We start from the raw sequence: 16,337 nt of genomic DNA on the forward strand, positions 1-16,337 counted from the left end.
ATCAATAATTTTGCACCGAGTTCTACTTTGTTCCGAGTTCCAAGAGTACTTTGAGTAGGACTAGGACAGCAGAAGAATTGAGTCAAGACAAGTGCAACAATGATGAGGTACCCGGTAAAACAATCTTGCTGATGCCATGTTCACTTCTTCAGGCAGCCATCACTGTTTGTAGCGCTTCATTTCCCCTCGTGCCACCGGTTCTGTCGAGTTTTTCGAGCCAGCCAACGTTTGCCACGCCACAAAGTTAGGCATCCACAACAAAGTTAGGCAGCCACAAAGAGGTGCTGCTTGGTTGGTTGCCATGTTTTGGTGTGCCACAGCTAGCTACCAGCTTGGCCGTTGCGGCCAGCAACCAAGCATTCTCATAATCCCCAGTAACTTTCCGTGAAATCTCTGCATTCAATACAGAGCTTGAGCCAGCAACAAGTGCTCGCAGAGGAAAAGGCCTGATTTACGAAACATATGCAAAAGGAGCAAAATCGAAATCGATTGGATGATTAGAATTAATCTTCTTTAACTTAGTGCTCCAAGAAAAATCAAATACACCTGATACAAATCACCCCCCACTCAAGATGCCACAAGCGAACAGATCACCACCTCCACTCAAGAATCAAGGATGGCACAAGGGTACAGGTGCAAATACCAGTTCACAATGTAACACTCAACCGTCAAACACTGACACTGTCATCGAAAATGCGCCTGAAGCCCGGGTGGGTTCAATCCTGAACGTCGATCTAGGGTCGGGTAATACGTATTTCCCATATCTTACTTATTTTGTGAACCGTATGTGTTCAGTTGAAGAGACATAAAGGTCCTCGGATACCTCTGTAAAAGGATAAAGGTGCACCTTTACATCATATGTGCAGATTTTTTAAATGCAAGTGGATAGTAAATGACAATCTTTTTTCATGCAAGTGGACAGAAAATACAGCTGATCTGATCATGCTCATCTCATGTTCTCTTGTGTAATATTTAATGCTCAGATTTCAAAATAGCAGAATCTGATTATGCATGTACACGGTGGGTACTATACATGCTCACCCCCTGCACATCAAGGCTTTTACCATTGCACAACACCTGCAGGTGTCTCACGCTGTACATTAGATGTACCTATAGTGTGGTGCACATGCTCAACCACAAATTCATTGCTAAGAACTTTTAACAGTAATTTTTGACGCTGCACATAGGATGTTCCGAGCTCACATGTTTGCTCAACCACAAATTCATTGCTAAGAACTTTTAACAATAGTTTTTGACGCTGCTAGAGGATGTTCCGAGCAATCACATTTTTATGGAGAGGAAACTTTGAAAAGAAAATCAAATTTTGCATGGAAGAGCAAATATTATATATGTGTTTGGATACAAGAATTAAGAGACTGTTTTCACGATAAACATTATGCCATGTAGAGTACGAAAAACCCTCCAAATCGGTTTCATCTCTGACCTAATGAGCACTGTCAATGCAAAGCAAAAAAGTTGCCGATGCCAAAAAAAATCCTATCAAATTTTCCATTCCAAAGCGCCTGCACGCTCTCCTGATTGGTGCTGAGAAAAATTGAGCGACAAAAAAGAAGTTCCTGCCGTTCTCGTACAACCCGAGAAAAAAAAAGAAGAATCCCATGGCCACCTCATGTCACGCCGGACGGCGGCGGCCCCGGCCCTGCCATGGCCCTGCGCGCCGCCCCCGCCGGCCACCGGATCTGGGCGCCACCGTGGCCGGTCTTCATGGCCCGCCGGCCTCAGCCTCATGCCGTGCGCGGCTCCAGCGATTGAGGTCCCGGCCTCGCGCCATGGACGGGCGCCGCCCGCAGGCCGCGGACGTGCGGAGCCCCGGCCTGGCACCCACCGCTGACGTGCGGAGCGCCGGCCTGCTCCCGCGCAGGCGGGCGAGCCCGCCCCTCCGCGCCGCGCCGAGCATGGCGCTCGCCGTGGCACTGCGTGCGCCGGCCCCTGTCCCCCGCCGTGGACCGCCTCGCCACCGCCGCTCCTCGCGTCCGGCCGCCACCCGTCGGTCGCCGCGGCACGACGCCTGGATGCCGCCGCGCGCCGCACCTGGACGCCGCTGCGCCTGCGCGCCCTGGCCGTGGCCTGACCGCTGCCGCAGCCCCGTGCCTGGCGGCCCCGGATCTGGCAGCCTCGCCGCGCGCCGCCCGGATCCGGCGGTTCCGCGCGCTGACCCGGGCTTCAGCGGCTCCGATGCGCCCTCGAGCTGCGCCACTCGTCCCTGCCACGGCGCGCCGCCCGCGGCCACGTGCGCCCTGCTGCCTCCCGCGCGACGGCGTGGACGACGGCTGGGACCGCGCAAAACGAGGCATTGAAAGTTTTGGGCCATGTTTAGTTACTCCCAACTTCCAACTTTGACACTATGCAAAAAGAAGATTCCCCATCACATCAAACTTGCGGTACATGCATGGAGTACTAAATGTAGATGAAATTAAAAAGTAATTGCACAGTTTTGTTGTACTTTGCGAGACGAATCTTTTGAGCCTAATTAGTCAATATTTGGACAATAATTCACAAATACAAACGAAACGCTACAGTGTGCTACAGTGCTGTAACAGTAATTTGGCACCTCCCAAATTCGCCAACTAAACAAGGCCTTGTAAGCCCTCGTACATAATCTTGGTTCGTCTGTCATCCCTGATCCCTGTGAGCTCTGATGCAGTCAGTCAGCGCGTGAGAATCAGCGGCGACCCTTGTCCCTCTGTTTTGGTTTTTTACTTTTTACCCCCCGGCAAGGCAAACGTAGACACGTAGCAAGCACACCTTTTCACTGCTAGCGTCAGGCAGAGCAAGTGAGCAACCGACCAAAGGGCATGGCGGTCAACCCCCCCCCCCCCCCCCACCCCCAGGTGGCCAGGTCAGGTGTGAGCAGGAGAGTGAGGTCCGGAGAGTGAAGACCCAACCCAACGGCCTTGAGCGAGACGAGACAAACTCCGTTCACAAAAGGTGATAACCGTCGCACGTCACATTTTGGTAGAAACGCAGTCGACTTTGGTAGTTCATGCAACAGAGACCGGATGGTGCTGAAAACTTGTATCGACAAAGCACCCTTGGCTTCATGCCCTTTATCTACGTACCTGTGTGCTTGTAGTTGACATGAGAAGAATAAACTAAGCATAGAAAGCCTCTTTTTTTTTTCAAAATAAATGCAAGACCTTTGTACTCATCATAATCAGCTCTAACGAACCATTTTCACAAAAAATGAAAAAAGAAGTTACTTTTTAATAACAAACCTGAAAAATTGGGGCTCTCTATGCAAAAAGAAAATTTGGGTGCAAATACCAATTGTTTATTCTCTAGATCCACCCAACTTGCTACACACGAGTTAATTTTTTTTCCATCTGGCACCCTCCTCCCCATTATTTTACTTGATGAATAGTAGTACTTATAATCACCAATACGAAATTTAAGATGTCACTATTTTTGGTTAACATTTATGGCATTAATCATCTTAGTGTGGCATATATTGATAACATGCCTTATGCTTCATAGTTATGATTGGTTTTGGTTCCGTACACTATAAAAAATTCTAGTCTTTATCCGTGTAAAGTTGGTGTAAGTAGGCACATATTCTTAAACTCAATTATTAACATTTTGTGACATTATATGTTCCTGATTTTGCATTTTGGCAACCACTCTCATATACATTGGACGATGTAGTCAAACCTTGAAGTCCCAGCCACAACATGATCCAGATGATTTCAAACATGGATCATGGACAAAATAAGTCTCTGAGAACTTTGTTTTTTATCCGTTTCAAAAGCTTAATGGACCATTCTCCGTGCAAGCGTACATTCCTTTGTTGTCTTGTACTCCTTTCCTGGTTTTAGTTGGATCACCGGTAGCTAGCTTGTGTGAAGTAAGTTTGTAGCCTAAATGTATGTGCTACCTTGGCCGCAAGCAAATTTTAATAAGAGTACTCTTTTAATAATTTAAGCATTGATGAAGAAAACTAAAATAGCTGTCGGCATTGTTTTACTATATTTTCGGTAAAAAACAAATATATATTGCAAAAATGAAGTAACTCAAGTACGCGTGAAATGCTCCCTACGAATTTAAATAATTGAAGACCCTATGTAGATAGCATAACAACAACATAAAAAATGTAAGCACGATTTAGATGCTTCCTATGAATATGGACATCAAGTATGCAATGAATTTTCAAGACAAGTCTATTTTAGATTTGACATTTGACGGAAAGGACAACTACCGTATAAATGTAAGCAGCCCGGCTTTACCTAAACTCCTATCACAAACAAAATTGTATAGTTCAACGGTTCAACCTTGAGCAAAGACAAAAAAAAAAGCCGTGAGATTTCTTTTCTTTGTCGGGATCCGCTTTAGAAGATTGACTATTTATCCTCGTTGCATGCATGCAGAACGTCACCATTATTGTTTTCACGATTTTAAGTGACAGCACAAGAATAGCACACTTGCAAAAGTAACCATCGTAAATAAAATCCTTAGACATGGCAATTGGATCCTAAAGCTCAACTCGCCCGTTAACAGAGCATAGCCTCTTGTCAGTGTGGCCATATACGGAGAACAGTGCCATTATGCCATCAGGAGGAGAAGTAGACTGTACTCGTAGAAATAAACCCAACAACGTTTGGTATAGTACATGGTTGTGCTGTGTACCAGTACGATGGATCACGTAGTACACACAGCCTTTTGCATCATCACTAACCGTAATGTTTGCTTGCACGACTTGAAAAGTTGCAAAGACGAAGAGCAAGGCCTTGCATCGCGAGCCTATAAAACCACCGGAGGCCTTAAACACCCGCTCCACTCTCCGTCTCTCCCTCCCTCCCTCTTTATCCTCCCGGTCACTGGTAACGCGCCCACTCACTCCCTCGCATCACACTCCTCCATAACTCCCCCGCGCGCATGGGCGATCCCCGGGCCCGCCCGTCCGCCGTGGCCGCCGGCGAGCTGCGGCCGCCGGAGCCGCCGCTGGACCCGCTCGAGTTCCTCTCCCGGTCCTGGAGCGCGTCCGGGCGCGCGTTCGCGCCCCCGCCGCCGACGCCCCCGCCGGCCGCGCTCGTCAGCCCCATCGCCGAGGACGCCGCGTGCGAGCTCGAGGACTGCGGCGTCGCCGCCGCGTCCGGGAGCTCCTTCTCCTTCGCGTCCGCGGCCACGTCGCAGCTCATCATGGAACGGATCCTCGCGCAATCCGTGAGTGCCTCCTCTTGCCTTGACCTCTTCCTGATCCTCCCTCCTCTCCATCTTGTTGTTTTTTCCGCCTCCAAATCGCTCTTCGTTTCGAAGAAAAAAATTGAATCTTTTTCAATCGCTTCCAGGGATCTCCCTTCTGTTCTTGGTAATATCTGGACGCCTTTAAAAAACCAGAAAGATATGTGCTTTGGTCATTTTTTATTTGCCGATTTCTCTTCTTTTCTCCGAACTGCATTACGCTGCAGATTGGCTGGCTGGTTCTATCTGTTTCTGTACAAACATCTTGGTTTCCTCTGCCTGTAAATTTTTATGGGAATTGATGGATCTTTCCCTCGTCTGCACATCTGATTGGCTTGGAGTTTTTGTCTCTAATCAACTCTTTCCCACTTCAGCTCTCCTCCTGGGTTCTCTTTGACCCCATGTTGGGACAAGGAGAAACGTCCAAAGGAGAGATTTTTTTCTGCCAAGGCCGGAGAAAGAAGTGTAATCCCCACCAATTTCAGTTAATTACGCAGCTTAGTCGCCATTAATGATCAGGGCTCTTCCATTAAGCGCCACCTATCAATTCCTCATTCATCCAGCATGCTTTTTGAGTTTTTCTGAGAAAACAAGATTTCACTTGGTTTTTGCTCTCAACAAGACACCAACTTGATGCCTTTCTGAATCATGATGTCTTAAACGTGCTTGTTGTGTTGCCATCCTGCAGCAGGAAGTGGCGCCGCTCACCTCCGGCCGGCTCTCGCACAGCAGCGGCCCCCTCAACGGCGGCGGCTCCCTCTCCGACAGCCCGCCGGTCTCGCCGGAGATCGATGACGCAAAGGTCCGTTCTCGCCTTGGCACCTTCTTGTTCCTCATATGAGAGTATCGGCTGTGTGGTGCCTCCGAGATAACAGTACAGCTTCTCAGCAGTTTTTAATTGCCAGAACTGTACTGATCTGGCAGTAACCTGCAGTTTCTTACAGCACTTGTTTGGCTCACTTGCCGTTGAACGTTGAGCCGTACTAGAAGCCATTAGATTAGATTAGCTGTTTTTAATGTGTTAATTTTAGAATAATCGGGGTGGAGATAATCCAAGGCACTGCTTTTACTGCCGGGCTAGTGGACGCACTGTTTGCGTGTTGATGCGTGAGATTCTTTACATCTTCTCGCATATGGTCGTGGCGTGTGCTTTCTCTTTAGGGAGGGAAATCATTTCTCTGTGCTCCACGGTTCACACACACTCTTAACTAAAAGGGAAAGAGAATGAAGCTTTTATGCCAAGCTTTTAATTTATTTTTTGTGTTTGATATATGCTATATTATCTTTGTAGAGTAATAGATTCAGGTTGCCCAGTCTGTTGCTCTGTTCTTTTTTTAAAAGTAAATAGTTTCTGTTTGCATACCTTCTGTCTCTTTGTACTAAGGAAGTCTTGTTGTTTTACCGTGTGCTAAGGTAAACAGTAGATGTCAAAATAGAATTTGCACACGATTTATACTAGAGAGGACATGACAATAGGCAACGCAGCTTCGGTTAGTTTTGCCTGCATTTCCGTAGAGTGTGGCAGAGGGATTCACTTGGCACCTGTGGTAAAAAAGATCTCCCAAGCATGATTCTCTTCAAGAGAAGGGAGAGACCAGAACAGCCATCGGAAGCTGTGGGTCTGCCTGGAACAAAGCGACCAGCCTTGCAGCCTTCCCTGTGCCGGGCACTTCCAATTTTCTAGAGAGAGAGAGAGAGAGCAAGAAACAAAGCTAGACAAAGAAGAACCCGTTTCGTAGGCGTGCCTTTCGCGCCTTCCGATAAAACCCCTGACTTGCAAGCCCTTCGCTTTTTCCCCACAGCTTTTGTTTCGCCCAATCCGTCGTGCTTCACCCCCCTGAGAGTTCGTGTTGCGACTTGTGAGCTCTCGCCGTCACGGCGCTGCCCCACGGTGTCTCTGATGCTGAGGAGTGAGGAGTAGCGTAATCTTTTGTCATGGAGGCGTCTCTTTCCCTCTCCCCACACCGACAGCTCCTGCGGTGCAGCTTGACGTCCCTGTCCGGTCACATGATCAAGATGGTGTAGACCTTCCTCTTCAATGAAACCCTGCATTATTTGTTCTCTTGCTGTGCCCCAAGGAACACTGGGAGATGGTAACATTCACAGTCAATTGAAATCTCCACTTTCATATTTTGCCCTGATTACCAGAACAAACAAGCAAACAGCTTCATCGTTTACCTACACATTTGTAGGGTTGATATAGACATGTTATTCAGCTGGGGCTCGTGGTCTGAGGCAAGAATCCTCCTTTTTCCTAGATGCAGGATCCTTGTAGCAATCAGTCGGTCAAGAAAAGCGTCTCCTTTCCCTCTCTTCCATGCTCTTGTTTGTGTACCTCCTCACCTTGTGTGCTTCATTCCTCTGTCTGTGTACCTCCTCCACTGTACAAGTGGTTGGATGTCCTTGGGCCAATAATTGCTTGTTCCAATTTCCTTTTCTGATCTCCCAGCATGTTTCCTCCGAAATGAATGAAAGTCTCCCTCGATGATTTTTCGCAAGCAATCACAACAATTGTGCTACAAGGAGAGAACTTCCCAATTATTTGACTCATTCAGATAGACCTGATCCTGAAGCCTTTGAGTTGGTTCTTGTCACCTGGCAAATTCCAAATCTGGAACCTGAAAAGAACCTCTACCAACTCAACCATGCTGTAAAGCAATGTGAAATGCCTCCACAGATTCAGCAGTTTCCCACCATGGCTCATCCAATTCCTTTGGTTCTTGAGGGACAGAATGGCCCAAGAATTGCCCCCACGGCACAGCCGTTCCACATGCCCCAAGAAAGACAAAGCCTTATGAGATGTCATGGTCAAAGATCTGATTAGGCACTCTGGCCATTTCCCCCTACGCTAATCACAGTCCTACCTCCCAGGCCCAGCAGCAGCTCATCAGAGCTACGATCCAATGGATTTTGCTGTTTGCTCGCTAGGCGTGGTAGAGCACCAGCAGCCTATACTATACTATAGTATAAAGAAGCTTTGATTCCCGGTACCCGTCTCAGCGCCTGCCGCCGGTCTCCTGCCTGCGCAAGCAAACGCTGCAGCGTGTCCAGTCTGCCGGGGCTGGCAGGCCCATGTCACCCTACCCCCCCTCTGCCCATCACCATCTCTGGGTGAAAGGCAGCGGCGGCAGGCATGGCATGCTCGCAGTCCGTGCCGTCGCGGCATCATGAGGCCGGCTGGCTGGGCCTTTTCGGCCCCTAATCGAGTGTTATTCCCTCCAGCTTTTCTAATCCTAGCGTAATCATGCGCTCTTTAGCCGATCTAGGGCGAGCATTATCCTCCCCTTGCTGCACCATCATTGTGTCCATTGTCTTCTCTCCTGTGGCTCTCTTGTGTAATGCCGTTGTTTACTGGTGATGTCTGAGATGGAATATTGGCAGGCTTTTGCTTTCATGGATAAGTTTGGGTTTGTTTTGTCCCAGGCTTTCATGGATAAGAATAGTGGTTTGGGGTACTGGCTGATGAACTGCACCTTTCTTTAATGATCACTAGTTCGCCACTGTGGGTTAAGGCCCCATCTCTGGAAACTGGAACCGTTCTGTCACCGTCAAGGTGTACCCCTGTTGTAGCTGTTGCAATTGAGAATTGACACAACACCTTCACTGCAAGGAATTTGTACCCTCTCCACATTTTTCATGCTGATGGGATGCCCTACTCTTTGTTTTGTCTGAATCACAATAAATCGCTCGTAAATGTAAACAAGAACCATTTTTGGGGGGAAATTTAGCGATGTTCTAATTGGACTAGTTGGAAAATGATGCAGTACTGCAGAGCAGTGAGCACGCCGAAGCCGCAGGCGTACCGGCCGGGCAACAAGACGGTGGGCCGGTGGCTCAAGGACCGGAAGGAGAAGAAGAAAGAGGAGACGCGGGCGCACAACGCGCAGGTCCACGCTGCCGTCTCGGTGGCTGCAGTGGCCGCTGCGGTGGCGGCTGTGGCTGCCGCGACAGCCGCGGCCTCAGGGTCCGGCAAAGACGACCGCGCCGCGCGCACCGACATGGCCGTGGCGTCGGCAGCCACGCTCGTGGCCGCGCAGTGCGTGGAGGCTGCGGAGTCCATGGGCGCCGAGCGCGAGCACCTGGAGGCGGTCGTTGGGTCCGCCGTGAACGTCCGGACGCCTGGAGACATCGTCACGGTCACAGCCGCTGCTGCAACTGGTGTGTTACCGATCGCCACTAAATGAAATATTGTACATTTCCTCTGACCTAAGTTATTTGTGTAATTGCTAATGTTGTGACCATTATTGTAGCGTTGAGAGGCGCGGCGACGTTGAAGGCGAGGGCTCTGAAGGAGGTGTGGAACATCGCGGCGGTGATCCCGGTGGAGAAGGGCGCGGTGGGGGGCGGCGGGCACCACCAGAAGCACGGCGCGCTGCCGAAGCTGCAGCAGCACCGCAAGCTGGAGAGCAACGGCAGCAGCATCAGCGACGACGTCTCGCTGGAGGAGGAGAACAACTTCCTGGGCATCTGCAGCCAGGAGCTGCTCGCCCGCGGCACCGAGCTGCTCAAGCGCACCCGGAAAGGTAACGGCTTCTGCCGCAATCATTCCGGTTCATGATGTACTGTTGGAAATGGAACGGATGCACTGATGTTTCCTTTTACTTTTACTCGTTTTACCCTTTTACAGGCGCACTGCACTGGAAGGTTGTGTCGGTGTACATCAACCGGATGGGCCTGGTAAATAATGCTCTCTGTTTAACCCTGGCTGCAAACTTTGATGTGATCTTTTGCTTACCGGGAAATGTGGCACTTTGTTATTCCAGGTGATGCTGAAAATGAAGAGCCGGCATGTCGCGGGGACGATCACCAAGAAGAAGAAAAGTAAGCGGCTAGCGAAACAAACAATCAAAATACATGTTTGCGATCGTCCACAACACTGTTTACTGACGGTCCGTGCCGTTCGCTACAGGTGTGGTAATCGACGTGTGCCGGGACGTCCCGGCGTGGCCCGGCCGGCACCTGCTGGAGGACGGCGAGCACCGGCGCTACTTCGGCCTGCGCACCGCCGAGCACCGTGTGATCGAGTTCGAGTGCACCAGCCAGCGGGAGTACGAGATGTGGACCAAGGGCGTCGCGCGCCTCCTCACCATCGCCGGCGACCGGAAGCGCCTCGCGTGACCCCGCCATGACCTCGACGGTCGCCATCGTCGTCGCCAACCTGCAGACGCTCTCCGCCCCGCGGTGGCCTGGGCCCCATCCATCATCGCCCCGTGGTTGTTGTTTGCTGCTAGGCTGTAGATGCGAGAGGCCGTCGACGGCAGCACAGCAGAGCGACATGGGCGTTGGGGGGTGCACCCCACAGGATAGATGTAGCTAGGGGGATCCTGTTGCTGTTGCTGTTGCTGTTAGGGCGCAAGATTGAAGTGAGTGAGTCGATGGGTTGCGGTGTTGGTTTGCGGGGAATGCGTCGCCGGTGCATGGGGTGCCATCCCTCCCTCCCGGAGTGAGATTGAGAGGACGCAGTTGCCTGTGCTCTTCCCTCTTGCTCTGTCTCTCTTGTAAGTTTTGCTGCTGCTTTTTTTTTTTGTTTCTTTTTTTCTGGTTGGGTTTGGGGTGTGGCCATACTGGAACTGTAGCTGGTAAAGGATAAGTGCTTTGTTCTGGTAGTAGCAAGTAACTCTGTAGTTACCGTAGTAATCACCGGGTAAATTAAGCACATGTTCATCCCATCCATCGCAGACTGATCCTGTTCCTGCATGTTGGTTGGCTGTTCCAACGTATAATCCATCTCCGAAAGACGCTCCCACAGCGATCTGCCGCTGACGGTGGCCGTTGCGGCTCTGAGCATCTTTGACTGGGAAGCAAAAGGTGCTCCGTCCCCGTGCCTTCACCATCATCCTGCCGAGCCCAGAGGGAGACCGAGGCCATGGCCCCCGCCCGCCCCCCGGCGGCAACAACAGCAACAGCGAGGCTTGTCCGTCGCCTCAATGAATTCCCTGGGGCCCCGGCGCCGCTCTGGACGCAGGTGATCCTGTTTTGTTTTGCCGGTGGGGAGGATGGTTGCGCTTGTGCCCTTCCGCTCCATTCCCCGCTGTCCTCTTCCCGCTTCCTCCCTGGAGCTCGCGATCGATCACACAGCAACTTGCAGCTCCGAACGGTGGCGGTTTCAGGACCACGCGCCTGATCATTGGACAGCTCGGGGGGTCAGGACCATGCCATACCAATCTCAGCACACAAAAGTAGGTGCGAGATATTCAGGTTTTGTTCTCTTGTGGGAAGCGGCATGTAATGTAATGCGTGCAGGTGTTGCAGTGTATGAACATTCTGAGACGGGTGTCGAGATCTTCAAGATCGCCTCGATCGGCTGCAGTATATTTCTTGCTTCAAAGTCTGAGCCCTGTGAGTATACACAAAAGCTGGTGGCCGCAGCTCATGAGTGCGCGCGCGAGCGATGTTCTCTCTTTCTTCCCCCTGCTCGAGATCGGTGACCCAAAGATCGATCCCTCTTTTGATCTTTTTCCTTTCCCAGCTTTTGTTGCAAGGAAACACACACACACACACACAGAGTGAGCAGTGTCAGTGAGGCAGTGACGACTGCCGAATCCGAGGTAAAATACTGCGAGAGAAAGGGAATGATCGGAGACCGGGATTTGAAGCGCGGATCTGACTGATCCGATGCACAGGGGGTGGATGGATACGGATACAGCGTCACCGCATCAGCATCCGCTCGCTTTGGGCAGGAAGCTCAATGATCACCGCCAACACCCGAGCCTTGGGTACCGAGGCAAGAGAGAATCTGATGCTTGTTTGGATACGAGGTGTTAAACTTTAACAGTGTCACATCGGATGTTCGGATACTAATTAGGTGCACTAAACATGAGCTAATTATAAAACTAATTGCAGAACCCTGTGCTAATTTGCGAGACGAATCTATTAAGCCTAATTAATCCATCATTAGCAAATGGTTACTGTAGCACCACATTGTCAAATCATGGACTAATTAGGCTTAATAGATTCGTCTCGCGAATTATACTCCATCTGTGCAATTAGTTTTGTAATTAACCTATGTTTAATACTCCTAATTAGCATCCAAACATCCGATGTGATAGGTGTTAAACTTTAACAGGGTGTTCCCAAACACTTACTTTGCTCGGGAGAGGTAAAAGAGCCGCGCCGTCAGGTCAAGGAAAGAGAGCTGATCGACGAGGAATCGAGGATCGAGGAGTCTTGGCAGGGCGAGGCTCTTGTGATGCAGCGAAGACGGATGGGACCGGCGGAGGAGGAGGAAGACGAAGGATTGGGATCCGGAAGGCAGCGAGGTCAATTCGGTCGGTCATTCAGGTCCTCATTCCGCTCCATCCAGGTCGTCAGATGCTGCGTGCCGGAGCGCAATCTTGCACTGCAGGTCTTTTGGCACATCGGATTGGACGTGCAGGCCGGACCTGCCGAGGCAGACGGCGCCGAGAGCGCCTTTGTGTTGCGTCGAGCAAACAGCCGCATGCATGATGCCATCCACGCAGTGGCCAAAGTCACTGCTTCGCACATTCTTGCTGCTGTACATGTACGGACGGCATCGCTCGAATACCCGTACGCCTATCTCGCGTCGACAACGCGGTAGCACGGGCAAAGTGTTGGCAAGGCACGCACACGCACGTACCCCTGTTTCCTGCGCCGCGGCGCGCGCACGGAGCGGGGCCCGGCGCTCGGTACTTGGGGCATGGCTGGCGGGCCGGACGGCGACATTTCCGCCCGTACGGCTTGGGAATTCCGGTCGTGGTGCTGCGCCGGTCGTCGCCGCCGCCGGGAGGGATGGTGTCGTGGCAGGAACAAGACATCGTGGATCCGGACGAGGAACGTACCAACCGCCCAACTAGCTAGTGTGATGTGTGTCTGTGTGCACGCACACGCGTTGCTTTTCCCGTCGTCTTTTAAGGGAAGATTAAAGTAGCGGCCGGCGACCCCGTTTCGGATTCCGACGAGTTTTTTCGCGTTGCTTCTTTCGGCCCCAGGCAGGCTCCTTTTGTTTCTTAATACGGTGACTGAAATTTCTGCTTCGGAGTCAAGGACGCTAGCTCCAGTGACTGGTACAACCGCAGCAATATTCTGGGTGGCAAGCAAAGCAAGCAGCTATTTAATTGTTTTTCTTTTCCACAAAGGAAATCATACGAAATTTTATTTTATTTTTAAAAAAATCTGTTACAACCACAGTGGTTGAAAGCACGGAAACGTTCGGCCTTTTTGTGAGGGCACCACGATCAAAATCTAAACTGGACTGGCCTATGTTGTGCCAATCTTATGACCTTCCTTATCTACACCAGCCTAAAAGCCCATTGGTTGGAGTTGTTTGGGCTTTTCTACGTTCTATTTGGTCGGCTACAAACAAACGGGTCGCCGCCGCTGCCCAAACCGTGTAGACGGCAGGCAACAGCCACCGTCCTGGTCTTAGCGCCCCCGCCACCGGCAGCGGAGGACGGCGAGTCCACGAGCAGCAAGCGACTCACCGAGGAAGATGGGAGGAGGTCAGTATCATATTCGGGTATAGATTCCTGAGAAATCTAGCTTCGTTCTTCTCCCCCGGCATTTGTTTCCCCGATTTCATGTCGTAGGATTTCGTCTTCACCATCGGCGTCGCATAGGTCTCCTTGGATCAACCGTATAGGCTGTTCACCTGAGCGCCCGCCGTCTTCGCGTTTATCTCGTCGTCAGGCACCGTTCCTCCGGTCTACTCGTCCTCCCTTGTTCAAGGTGTTTGGAGCTGCCATCTTTGCCTACCTGTGCTTTACTTGCCACCCAGAATCGCTGTTTCTGAATAAACTCACTGAATCTGTTCGTGTTTTCATCTGGCGCAGCAAATTGCATTGCTTTACCGACTTGGCTTGCTGCCTCAAACTGTGAATCACTCTACCCATCTCTCCTAGGCTCCTGCCCACGCGTGTTAGTCACTCAGTCCCCCATCAGGTATTTTCCCTGTGGTATTGTTACTTGCAACTTGTGATTCTATCAGTTGAACTAGATAGATGTATGCCTGGTATAGCTCACGCTCAGCAAGCAATTGCCAGGATGGCCACGGCTTTTTATTTCATTATTCATTCTATAGCAAGCAGATATCTTTTTCCTAGATTAATGCTGCCCTTGTTGTTGTGATCTGGAGTTTGCAATTGGCATGATGATGCACAACCATATGCAGTGGTGCGTGTCATAGCACTATGCTATCTAATGCAAGCGCCTTTAGCCACACCGCTGGATTGGGGTTTTCATTCATCCTTCTTAATAAGTTCTGTTATAAAATTATATATATATATACTACACAAAAGAAGGTAGGGAAGTCTACATGAGAGTTTTATTTGGATTGCTACGACAAATGCTTACTAAATTGGCAAAAGATCTTTCTGCTTAACAGTAACTGTTTTGGCTGCTTATTTTACCAATTAATGAGTATTGCTAGTTCATTGTTGTTCATATTTTTTCTTCCTCTTGTTTGTTTCAGATATGGGCAGCAAAAGATCCTCCAGGAAGGTCCCACCTGCTGCAATGCTGCCCAAGGAACGGTTAAGGCATTTCTTCGCATCTGATAGAGAATCCAAAGAATATTCTAAGCTGCTGGACTACTTCATAGGGGAAGATTCTTTGATTGAGGTTGACGTTCCGGGTTGTGACGTACCCAAAGGAGATACACTTGAAATCCACTGATCTGGCAAGGCTTTCAGCACTTGGAGTCATAAAGTGGATTGTCGATCTTCACTCTCATGGATGGTCGCTCAATGGTGAGATCTCAGTAGATGATTTTTTCCTCTCACCTTGGGGTCATCTCATGGTGAAGAATGATAGGATGAAGCTTCTAAAAAAGTGCAAAATCAAGCGGAGAAAGAGAGACATGGAAGCTATTGCTTAAGTGATTCACAACGACATCTTCAAAGGATCTGGTGACATGCCTTATGACTTTCAGCATTTGCTCTGGTTGCTGCGACACTACAAGAGATGTTACGGGAATCCGGTGCGCAACCACCCATCGCTGCTGAGTGAGAGTCTTCAAGCCTTTTTCTAGTTGAAAATCTATATACCATACTTCAACAGGTTTCCAAGCTAGACTCGGCAAAATACAATAGGATTATTTCCAAGATTCCATACTGCAAGATTGATCAAGACCACTGGAAGCTGCGGTGTCAATACAATCAATTTCTAATGAAAATCCTCGAACCCAATGGCCCTCTATCTACTCAAGTTCAGTCAACACCTGCTGCACCTGGTGGCACACAACCTTTTGTAGCCCTTCAGATTGATTCAATTGGTCCTGATTATGAGAACAATGGGGATGGGTTGCTGAAACTTTTTTGGGACTTGTATTGGAATATTCATCGTCATTCTGTTGGAGAAGTCGAGCTGAAGAAGGGGCAAAAGAAGAAGGTGAAGCTCTTTGAGTATGGTCAGGTGCAGCACATGTTTAGCGCGGCCTTCCCACAGGTGATATGCAGGTTTCAAAAGGCCATGCATGCGGAGAAGGAGATGCCACGCGACATATTTCATGGATTTGGTCCGTCTTTGGAAGACTTCTGTCTTAATGCTTAGAGCTGGCTAGTTTTGAGACACATCGGAATGCTTGTGCATCTCTTGGTTACTTGGAGACTAGCAGAACAGGAGGTATTCAATCTCAAATTTAGATGTGCACTTGATGGGCGCGTTCCGGAATTGGGGATGTTGCTGACCTTTTTGGTTTTGATGTATCAGTATTTGGCTCATGTATTTGAGATTTGCAGAGTCAGGGTCCCTTTGGTTGAGCTTTTGAGGTTGGTTTTGCTTCAAAAAAAGTAGAAAGTCAACCAAAGAGCTTGGGTACCCAAAGCTACTTTTGCAAAGTGTAATTTCCACAGCAGGCTCAGCCTTGCTTTTTCGGGCTGTGAGGGTAGCTTTCCCTCAAAATTACCCACCTGCCATCCATTATGCGCGTATCGCTTCGTTACTTTTTCTCGTCTCGGCTTGGCAAAAATACAACAGAGCAGCAAGTGGCTAGGAATCCCGTGTGCGGTGGCGGCCAGCGGGGCTTGTACACCGGCAGCCCCCATCCTCCCTGGCTGGCGGCCCTTTCCTCACCATTCAGACCGCTCCTCCCTAGCTGGCGCAAGGAGAAGGTCCGCGCGGCGCGATTGGTGGCCGGCGTCTCATCGCTCGGGCTTCGTCGTCGGCGCAGGGAGGCCCTTGCAGCC

The 16,337-nt window shown here is 50.1% G+C and overlaps 1 protein-coding gene and 1 long non-coding RNA gene across 2 annotated transcripts; both read left to right on the forward strand.

The window, feature by feature from the left end:
* Nucleotides 1-4,779: 4,779 nt before the first annotated feature.
* On the forward strand, nucleotides 4,780-10,867 carry LOC101767178 (VAN3-binding protein). The gene is made up of 7 exons (XM_004982312.2): nucleotides 4,780-5,178; nucleotides 5,885-5,998; nucleotides 8,961-9,354; nucleotides 9,447-9,719; nucleotides 9,824-9,873; nucleotides 9,960-10,017; nucleotides 10,106-10,867. The coding sequence occupies exons 1-7, from the start codon at nucleotides 4,891-4,893 to the stop codon at nucleotides 10,312-10,314; spliced, it is 1,386 nt and encodes a 461-aa protein (XP_004982369.1). The 5' UTR covers nucleotides 4,780-4,890; the 3' UTR covers nucleotides 10,315-10,867.
* Nucleotides 10,868-13,492: 2,625 nt separating this feature from the next.
* On the forward strand, nucleotides 13,493-15,999 carry LOC111255775. The gene is made up of 4 exons (XR_002675721.1): nucleotides 13,493-13,655; nucleotides 13,743-13,881; nucleotides 13,986-14,094; nucleotides 14,624-15,999. It is a non-coding gene; the product is annotated as an uncharacterized LOC111255775 (long non-coding RNA).
* Nucleotides 16,000-16,337: the final 338 nt, after the last annotated feature.

The sequence above is a fragment of the Setaria italica genome, chromosome IX, assembly GCF_000263155.2.
Source record: "Setaria italica strain Yugu1 chromosome IX, Setaria_italica_v2.0, whole genome shotgun sequence".
Classification (NCBI taxonomy): Eukaryota; Viridiplantae; Streptophyta; class Magnoliopsida; order Poales; family Poaceae; genus Setaria; species Setaria italica.

Coding starts and splice junctions, on each gene's coding strand:
- LOC101767178 (XM_004982312.2), top strand. CDS start 4,891: ATGGGCGATCCCCGGGCCCGCCCGTCCGCCGTGGCCGCCGGCGAGCTG. Junction 9,720..9,823: donor GCTCAAGCGCACCCGGAAAG/GTAACGGCTTCT, acceptor ACCCTTTTACAG/GCGCACTGCACTGGAAGGTT. Junction 9,874..9,959: donor ACATCAACCGGATGGGCCTG/GTAAATAATGCT, acceptor TTGTTATTCCAG/GTGATGCTGAAAATGAAGAG.